General features: G+C 32.3%; 1 protein-coding gene across 1 annotated transcript; it reads left to right on the plus strand.

Moving 5' to 3' along the window:
- The first annotated feature begins 1,087 nt into the window (after positions 1-1,087).
- LOC107865545 (heat stress transcription factor B-2b) lies at positions 1,088-3,191 on the plus strand. The gene is made up of 2 exons (XM_016711793.2): positions 1,088-1,724; positions 1,934-3,191. Exons 1-2 carry the CDS (start codon positions 1,461-1,463, stop codon positions 2,672-2,674), a joined length of 1,005 nt encoding a protein of 334 aa, XP_016567279.2. The 5' UTR covers positions 1,088-1,460; the 3' UTR covers positions 2,675-3,191.
- The last annotated feature ends 7,934 nt before the right edge of the window (positions 3,192-11,125 follow it).

Below are 11,125 nucleotides of genomic sequence, written 5' to 3' on the forward strand. Positions count from 1 at the left end.
AGAGAGAGAGAGAGAGAGAGAGAGAGAGAGAGAGTTAATTAACGTAATACGCTCTTATGTCTTTTATATGATTTGTATGAATATGTTAATTTTGTATTAAATATTTTTTTGTATTAAATTAATTAATTAATTAATTTCTTAATTCAAGAATATTTTCTTTTACAATATCGAAGTGATTTTGTTAACTGATTTACTTGAAATGAGGTACACTCGCGAGACTCGTAAGATATGACTAGTAACTTAAAATTAGAGAAAATAAATTTTACAAATAATATTTTTCATCAATATATCGTTTTTACCTTTCAACATACTTTTTTATCTTCACTCTCAAGTTTCACCTCATAAACTCTCATTTCTATCACTCAACGCTAGGTGATTCATCGCATTTCTCTTAATTTTGATTGATAATATATAGGTATTTCATGAATTTAGTTGTGAAGCACAAAAATTAATTCTAAAATCATAATTATCAAAAGCCAAATCGATCGTATCCTCTCTACTCTTCAACATACTTCATTTTCACTCTCACTCGTACATTGTAGCCTCCCATCGCTATCACCCAGGGCAGAGCTATTTATCGGTAGGAATTCATTCGAAGCTTCTTCAATGAATATCCTTTAATGTATATATAGTTAATTTTTTTTTTATGTATATATATAATAGATGTTGAAAATCCTTTAATTTGTTTGTATGTTATTTTTGAATTCTCTTAGTGAAAATCTTGATTCCACAGTGCCTACCACATCACACCACCACTCATGACATATATTTAAATTATATACTCCCTAAAGAATGACATACTTTTTCTTTTTAATCTATTTAAAAAGGAATAATTCATTTTTTTTTTATAATACTTTAATTTCAACTTTTCACATGACATGTCTAAAACTACAAGATTAAAAAATATTTTGATATATTTGACATAATTTTAATTTAAGACTATAAGATTTAATTTTTTTTTTTTAATTTCATGTCAAATTAAAATAAATTATTTTTTTTTTAAACGAGGGAGTATAAATAATTTTTAAATAAAAGATCAAGATATTTACGCACCTTTAATGATGTTGGAAACTTAACGAAACAGGAGAACCTTCTGGAAAGATAAAACAAACTTTTTAGTTTCTATTTTCTTTTCTTAAGCTTATGGTACCTTCTCGCATTTTCCTAACTGAGAAAAAAAAAAAATAGTTACTAGGTCCCACATACCCCTCTTAAAAAAAAATTGACCCATCCATTTCTCCATTTTACCCTCGACTCCAATTACTCTATTACTAATATTATTAGTATTATTATTATTCGATTATTTTCCTCCCATGGTATTCTCTTTATCAACCATTTTTTCCTATCTCCCTCCTACTCACCTCCTAAGAAACTTCTAGAAACAAAAAAACACAATCTTTTTTTCTCTGTTGCTCGATTCGATTTTGGATCTGTGTTAATTAGTTTTAGCAGTGGATGTCATGGTGCCGTCGTCGGTTGAACAAACCGGCGAATCTAACACCCCCGCCGGTGCCGGTGCGGAGAATCAGAGATCTCTTCCAACGCCATTTTTGACGAAAACTTATCAGCTCGTTGATGATCCTACCATGGATGAGCTGATCTCATGGAATGAAGATGGTACCACATTCATCGTTTGGAAACCTGCTGAATTTGCTAGAGATTTGTTGCCTAAATATTTTAAGCATAATAATTTCTCCAGTTTCGTTCGCCAGCTTAATACTTACGTAAGTTTTAGTTTTCTTTATGAGTTTTTGTTTTATTTTTTCATTTTGTTCGCAGCTTAATACTTTACGTAAGTTTGATATTTTTGGAAGAGGAAGTTTGTGTTTTGTTTTTCCATTTTGTTCGCAGCTTAATACTTTACGTAAGTAAGTTTGTGTTTTGTTTTTCGTTGATTTAATTTTATTTGGTGAAATTATTGTTTATTGTTTAGGGATTCAGAAAAGTTGTACCTGATAGATGGGAATTTGCGAATGAATGTTTCCGGAGAGGTGAAAAAGGATTACTTCGTGACATTCAACGCCGGAAAATCTCACCGGCACCGGCAGGTACTGCTGTTACTCCTGCGGTTGCTGCTGCTACACCAGTAATGGCGGTAAATGCAGCACAAGCGGTGACGGTAGCGGTGGCACCGGCAGTGAGGATCCAGATATCGTCGTCGAATTCCGGTGACGAACAGGTGTTATCGTCGAATTCATCACCGGCGGGTACGGCATCCGGAGCTGCAGCTGCGGCGGTGTTAAGGATGACCACTTGCACGACGACGCCGGATCTTATAGAGGAAAACGAACGGCTGAGAAAGGAGAATGCTCAATTGAGCCAGGAGTTGAATCGGTTACGAGGTTTATGCAGTAATGTGTATAATCTCATGTCGAATTTCACGGCCAATCCGGCGGAGATTCCGGCGGGAATACCGGAAGGACGAGCTTTAGAATTGCTACGTACGGGGCAGGTTACGGCGGAGGTTGAAGGCGGCGCGGCCGATACGGCGGAGGAAGATATAAACCCGCGGCTGTTCGGAGTATCACTAGGTGTAAAGCGCGTGAGAAGAAGTAACGACGAAGAATCTGATCGAGAAGGAAGGTGCCAGGATCAAGTACAACCGCATGGATCTGATGTGAAATCGGAGCTAGATTCAGGAAGCGCTCATCATGATGATCAACAATGGATATGATGATGATAAATTAACCAATGGCGGGGACCACTTAAGCAATTGCTAGATAAACGAGAAAGGTGAAGGGGATGTTGTTGATAAAGAACACGTGTACAATTGGAAGGTAATTATCAAATGTTGGTTCTGGTGGTTTCTAGAAGTTGGAAGAGAGTGGGTCAATGGCTTTTAAAAAAAGGGGTCACTATATTAGATAAATATTTTTCGTATAAAAGGTGGAAAAGGAGAAAAAAAGTGGCTTTTTAAAATGATGATCCATAATTATTGGATTGGAAAAGTAGGAGGTGGTGAGATGGCATAGTTGAAAAAGATGACATATGTGGGGTGTGTGGAAAAGGGGGGGAGGTGAGGGTGGTGAATTTAGTCAAAGTAATTAGTTGGGATGGGAACTATTTATGTAACAGTTTAGGTGCCAAGGAATTTTTGGCTAGACAATTGTTTGTACCTAATTGAGAAAAAAAATAATGTTGTAATTGTAAGTTAATTGTTGTTAGTATATTTACTGAATTTTGCTCTTTTATGTTTTCTTTTTTTGATGCTATTTTGTGTTCTTTTTATAGCTCTTCTTAGAACATGTTTTACTATCTTACTAGAATAGGATATGTTCCTATCGGCTCGTAACACTATGTATCTTTCGAAGATAGGAAATCAAGTCGGGTAGCTGAATTCAGAAATTTTGTTTAGAGATACTTTCAAGGTTATAGTATTATAAAAGTAACAGTTAACCTAAACCTAAACACATAGCAACTCTTTTTGACTGACCACTCTATAATATAATACATAGTTGAGCCCCTTGATGAGTCATGGTCATTATACCAAAGTGTGATAACAACTTCCATGGCATTTGGGTCATAGATTATCTTCCTTCGATGTATATAGCTATGCTGCAGGATGAATTGTGGTCTTTAGATTAGAGCGTGATCGACAGCTTTAATGGCATTTGGGCCATAGGGTGTTGTCAATCTTTCGATATACATAGCTATGTTCCTTCATGAATCTTGGTCATCAGACTAGAGTGTGATTAACAGCTTCCATGGCATACAGATCATGACGCCATAGATGATCATTTTCAGCTCAAACCATGGGTGTTGAGACGGTCTAATGGCTGTCTGACAGACCATTCCTGTTCTAGTAGAAATGGACGGTACGCAGGGTGAATTTAATTAGCTAGGGCTCCAGAGAAAAAAAATGTTGGTAATGTACCATAAACATCGTCTTGTTAGAAACATTATATATAATCGTTTACTGATTTACTTATGATGAATTGATGAGTATGGTACTGGTGGAAAAATATGTTATTTACATAATTAGTACCAATTAATCTGTAAAACCTAAAGGACCTAATAAAGGAAATTGGCTCCTCAACAATGATACAACTATAGCTTTAAAGTTACTTTATTTCCCGGAAGTGTAAATTAGACATGTAACATAGTATATGATTGCTACTCCATTGGCCCATTTAAGAAATAACTGAAGAGAGTTACCATTCATCACTAATATCAGTATAGAAATAATAAAAATGAATAATTAGTGCTATACACTGAAAATATCCTAATTGCTTCTTCGTTCCAAAGCGAATAAACTATTATAGTAATATATTTTGTGTGGTTTTATATGTGGATTTAGAAAAGATAAAGCGTATGCAGATTTCATTCTTACATATGGTAAATAGTCAAGCTAAAGTATGTTCAAACAATTTGAAAAAAAAAAAAGTAAATGAGAGGCAGTAACAATAATAGTATAATCTGAATTGAGAGTAGTAAATAATATAGTAATCAAACATAAAATATGTGATAGTGAAGCACAAAAACATCAATGACAATCAAAATAGAAGAAAAAGAAACTATGAAAATACTTAAGGTCCAAGTATGACCACCAAGTCTACCTCGCAGAAAAATGAAAGAACACATAACTATCAACTGATGACAATAATTTTATCGAAATTTGTAATCTTCAGATCCACCTAAAATTATATATATATATATATATATATATATATATATATATATCCTCGATAAGCTTAAGATGAGCCACATCGAACAAACTATTATTAACTTTAAATGACGATTTAATTATAATTAATTACTTGCAGCATTACATTCATTCATGATTTTTCAGACCAAATCTTTGCTACTTGTGCTTTTAATTCTTTTTTCATTAAGAAAATACAAAATCTAAAGAGATCAAATAATAAGATATTTGTCAACTTTTAAAATGAAATATGTAAACAAAAAGGAAGATAAATCGTATGTAGACTATAAATTAAATTGATGAGTCAAAGAAGTAACATAGGCAATAAAACACAATAACACCTCCATTTATTTGGCAAAATCCTTGGCCACACTTTTATGACACTGGTATGTATTATATTTATCGTATTTTTTATCTACACGTTTTTAAGAAAATATTAATTCGAAGGCGTAATTGACTATATTTTCTTTTATTGATGTTGCTTTTCTCTGCCCACTAGATCTGATCATTTACGCAAAAAATATTGGGAATTAAATCAATAGCATGCATATATAAACATCTCAATTGATCATTGAATTTTTTGGTAATATCTGTTTGTCCATTAATTTTTTTTTCATTTTAGACCAAAATGCTCAAATTCTTTATATAGTACAGTTAGGGCTGGACATATTTTGGTTTAAACCGAAACAATCGAAAAAACGAATCAAAATTTAATTTTGGTTTGATTTTTCGATTTTTCGGATTGATTTCGGTTTCAAATTTTAGAAATTCGGTAAAACGGTTTGGTTTTCGCATTTTCAAAAAAAATGAATAAATCAAAAAATCAAAATTATATAAATAATATATTATAATTTATATATATATATATATATATATATATTATATGTACATATACTAAAAATATAATATAATGAGATATAACATGTAAATATATAAATTATAATCATTCAGTGACCCTAAATCCTAATATACTGCTTTACTTTAGACCCTAACATTAACGTGAAAGCTGCAGTGGCGCTCAGTCATCCTCAATTTGTTAGTTCATTTGAAATTTCAACATCGCCAAAGGCAGTCGACAGTCGTTTGCTCAGTTCGTCACTGCCGTTAGCAGTTGCTATTGAGTGCGGCCACTGATGTCTCGCCAACGGCGACGACTCAGCGAGGTCGATATTTTTGGTTATTTCATGAGTGGTGAATGAATTATATTTGTTAATGAAAAATAGGTTTGAAAAAGTGATTATTTTTCTAGAAAAATCGCCAATTTTAAATGCTCACTACTTTCATCTTTAAAATCGAAATAAAAATCCGAAATAACCGAACCGAATTTATAAAAACCGAACCAAATTAACCAAAATAATTTTAGTTTGATTATAATTATCATTTTCATCAATTCGAAAACCGAAAAATCCAACCAATATTCAACATCCTCCCTAAGTACAGTACAAATGCAAATGAATATGACCTCCCCTAGGTTTCACTAGAGGATGAGGAATTGCAAACAGAAAAAAAAAATAGTTTTGTAATTTAATACTACAACATGAAATAAAGTAATTCACCAAATAATAAACATTTAATGGTACATGGTGAATGTGTGGTACGTGTTTTTTTTGGGTTATAATGGCAATCACATCATTTATGATGGAACTTATTATTAATTATTTGATTTGTTGCGCGAGAAATAGTGTGTTTTGTATAATTTCTAAGAAGTTATTTATTTTCAAATATATCTTCCACCTTATTAAGCAGAACAAGGGTTTGAGGAATCTCAAAAATATCTTTGTTACTTTAATTATTTTATCTCAAAATACTTACCCCATACTATTATTCCAGCTTCGTCAAAGAATAACTCATTTTGATATTATTTATTAATCTTGATATAACATATCCTAGCCTCTCGAAGGAATAACTCATTTGTTTGGGCATCTCAAACAAATGATATATGACAATACCAATATCTTATTTCAGCACTATTAATGCTTGTTCAACATATCAAACGTACAATCTCTTACTGTATAAATATTTTAATTTTACCATCCTTTGTATAAAAAAAAAAGTAGTCCGGTGCATTAAAGCTGCCGTTATGTACGATGTTTAGGAAAAAGTCCCACCATAAGGGTGTATCGTACGCAGCCTTACCTTGCATTTCTGCCAGAGGTTGTTTCCAAGGCTTGAACCCGTGACCTCCTGGTCATATGACATCAACTTTACCATCCTTGTATAAATATCTTAATTTAATTATCCCTTAATACTTTGAGATTATTCGTATACATTTGCTAGTAGCAAATATGTTCGTATTTGTCTTTAACTTTTAGCAAAACTTTTTTTTGTTTTGGTTAACTTTTTCAACAAAACTTCAACAACATGAATTGAGTGAAGAAATTGAATGGCAATTGTGTGGAAGATCCTTGTAATGGGGCTATGGAAATCTTGAAGTGAGTGTTGACTACTTTAAAGACAAATATTATCTTCTTTTTGTTTTCACTTTGTCCCCTTTGATAAACATTAAACAAATAAATTAATTAATAATAAAATTACACTTTTACTATTTCAATTTCCACATAATAAAGAATAAGAAATTAAATAAATTAAAAAATGGGAAATCTTCTAATCCTATCTTTTGATTGTGGAAAAAGTCACTTGGAATCTCTATATATACGAATATGACAACTGCTTATTTATCAATCATTTTTTCACTTTTTTTTTCTTGGCCCCTCATGGAAAAATTCTTGACTTGTCAGTAAACCTTCTACTTAGAAATGACACAATTTTTTTTTCCTATTTAATTTTACTGGTAAAAAAAGATGTAATGAGGATGATTTTTTCTAATTTTTTAATGCTTGATTGGTCATAATGAATTAAAAAATACATTTCCTCCAAAAAGAACATCTTTGAAAATCAAGAAAACGAAGGGTGTGTTTGGTATGATGGAAAATATTTTCCAGTTTTCCCTTGTTTGGTTGCAACAAAAGTTTAGGAAAATATTTTCTAAGACAACTTATTTCCACCATTTGATGGAAAATAACTTTCCTCATGGGCCAAGGAAAATCATTTTTCAGAAAATAACAAATGTGACTTATGACCCCACCTCAACTCCTCTTCCCACCCCAACAACATTTATATTCACATGACTCAAAAGATTCATATTTTTCAAAAAGTTACATTACTCAGAAATGTTTTTCACCGTGTTTTGCTTCAATTTTTCACTGCTTGAAATAAAAAATAGTGAAATCCGAATTTTTTCCATTTTCAATTCGTTGAATATATTGTTATTTTCATATGTATAGAGGAAGACTTAATTATGTTACTTTTGTTAATTGTATATTTCATTTTGTTATCGATGTAACGTGTTTCACGAGGTTGAATAAGTTTGTCGTTTTGTTATATTTCTATTAATTGTAGTATCTTGATATTGTCCTAACAAAATGTTGAAAAGTGTCTCCTATATTTGCTAATTAATAGTTGCTTAAATTTAGTGATTGTAATATTTTAGTATTCGATATTGATATTATTTGTTATGCTTAAATTAGTTCTTACAAATTGTTGAGTTGCTAGAGGCACTGATATACTAGTTAACAGATAGTAGTGTTTTCTGAAAAAAAAAAATTTCACTCACCAATCGAACACTAGAAAATATTTTTCTCAAAAATATTCTCTACTCACCAACCAAACACCATAAAATATTTTTCGAAAAATATTTTCCATTCACCAACCAAACATGAAAAAATAAGTAGAAAACCAACTTATTTTCCAGGAAAACATTTTCCAAGAAAACATTTTCCATGGAAAATATTTTCCATCATACCAAACACACCCAATAGTAAATTCCACAAGTGATATTTCATATTAATTTTCTTTTCCACCTCCAACGACCTTATGCTCTTGCCCTCGCCCCCACCCTCCGCATTCCACACTCCCAAACAACACTCCAGTCACCACTCATTCAATGCGGATTGTGGAGGGGATAGGGCGTGGGACTGGAGCGGCTGACAGAGGCGGAGTCAGAATTTCAACTAAGGGGGTTCAATATTCAAAGAAAACTTAATCGAAGGGGGTTCAACACCTACTATAACTACATAAAAATAATAATTTTAATCATACATAAATAGTATATTTTTTCGACGAAGGGGATTCGGCCGAACCCCCGAACAGAAGACTGGCTTCGCCCCTGGCGGCCCAGAGGCGAACTCAGGATTTGAAGTCTGTGGGTGCACCAGTGTTGTCAAAGGTGCACATAAGCCCTGAAGCAAGACTCAAAATGGGTTGGAGTGCTTGCCTCACTTAATGTGCAGTTTAGGTTCTAATTTCTAAGATATACTTTCCCGTGTCAATGAGGCTTTCTGAAGAGACGAACACTAAACAATTGATATTTCACTTTATATAAAAAAAAAAAATCTTTGTTCATATATTTGTTATTCATGCTTATATTATTAGTCTTGGACTATACATATATTTATATTTTTTTCTCCCTTTATGCCTTTATTCGTTTAATCTCACGCTTTATTTGTATTTTGTGCTTAAACACAATGGACCTTGAAACTTTTTTGCGCTTTTTGTTTTTGATAATACTGTGGTGCACTAATATTATCTTAACATAGACGTTAGCAAAACCTTCAGTGTCGATTAAAGAATATTATCATATTCAATTGGTCGTCAATGACATGAATAATTCTGAAAAAATAAATATATAAAACAGATATGAGTTCTAAGTTAATAACTTTAATTTACTTTTTTAAAATATGAAGTTCAACAAATATGTTGACTTTTAACATTTTTGATCAATTGATTGTGGTAGCTTAATGGTAAAGCCTTGTTCATCATACATCAAGGTGCACTTTCAACTTTCCCTGTGTGCACTATTACCTATATTCCAATTTCTCAAGATATATACATACAATTTTTTTCTACGTTAACAGATGCACGTGCACCCCCATCTATACATGTGGGTCCGCTCCTGTGGCGGCCAAGGTGAAGGAGGATGTGTGGTCTATAGACCGTAGACGAAGATGAGGTGTGTTGAAGGATGGGTAGGATACAACCTGCGAAGTGCCACTTGTGAATTTTCTTATTTTCATGAGAACGTAATTTTTTTCATTTTTTCTAAAATTTTATCCAAAAAAATAGTAAAAAAAATCAAAAATATTTTCCTCCATACCAAACAATATACACACTCCAACTAGTCTTGTGCACATAATGTTTTAGGAGATAGGGCATTGAAATATATTTAAAAACAAACAATTTTCTTCATTTTTTTTTCAATGCTCATCTTATTGCAAGTGCATCAACTAGCTAGTTATTTCCTAGAAAGAATTCATAGAGTAAAAATATTGTCGTGGGCCTCATTTTTTTTCAGACTAATTAATTTTCAAATGGTTGGCCACTTTTTATATTTTAGGTCACAACTCACATATATCTATTGAAGAATTTTCCTCTATTTACACATTAAATCCAAACAGCTGGCCTTTTACTTCCTCTATCTCCATTAATGTGACACATTTTTTTTAGTGTTGGTAGTTAAAAGATATCATTTTTTTATATTTAAAAATAATTTAATTTTAAATTTAATATTTATGATCCGAGGATTATCTATCCAAAACAACCTCGCACTCTACCTCTGAAATAGGGTAAAGACCGTGTACACTCTAATCTATATCCTCTTCAAACACTTTAAGAAATTCTATTAGGTATGTTATTGTTGTAAATTTCAATATTTATTTTTGATTAGATGATTTATTATCGAGAGTTTGTTTGAAACAATCTCTCGCTGAGGTAGTAGAGGTAAGGTTCGTGTACATTTTACCCTACCCAAACTCCGATTTATGAATTTACCAAATATATCAGATATATTATTATTGTTGTGAATGATATTTATAGTCATATAAACGACCATGATAACACGTAAATTTTGAGTGACAAAGTATTTAACGTTTACATTTCAAATCCACCAAAAAAATTTTCCACATGCGAAGTTGCATGGGTGTATCGTCCCACGTTATTATTAAAACAGCCATCAAAATTCAAATTGCATCATACACATAATTCTTTAATTTCTTCTTCTCTTTTATATTTTTATTTTTTTGTTCCATGGAAATCACTATCATATCAGCTCATGACCTCAAGAACACCCCCACTTGGCCGTGGCGGCTCCGCCCTTACGCCACCGTGTCCACGGTCCCTACCACCTCCACCAACACCACCACCGTCACCGAAGTTCACACAACAAGCATTGATGAAAATATAGGTGACAATAGCAGCAACAACAACAACAACAATAATAATAACCCTACGTGGGGCGATAAATTTCATCTATCTATTAACCCTAGTCTATTTTTACATGGACATATATGTATATACATTCAACTATATTCTAAAAATTTCCTTAAGGGTAAGAGTGAACTAGGGTGGTGTATGATTTCACCTACCGATGTTTTCGATGGGTTAATTCCAGCAGATTTTGTTAGGCAATTTAGTTATAGGTTAAGAAAT

The sequence above is a fragment of the Capsicum annuum genome, chromosome 1 (genome assembly GCF_002878395.1).
Source record: "Capsicum annuum cultivar UCD-10X-F1 chromosome 1, UCD10Xv1.1, whole genome shotgun sequence".
Classification (NCBI taxonomy): Eukaryota; Viridiplantae; Streptophyta; class Magnoliopsida; order Solanales; family Solanaceae; genus Capsicum; species Capsicum annuum.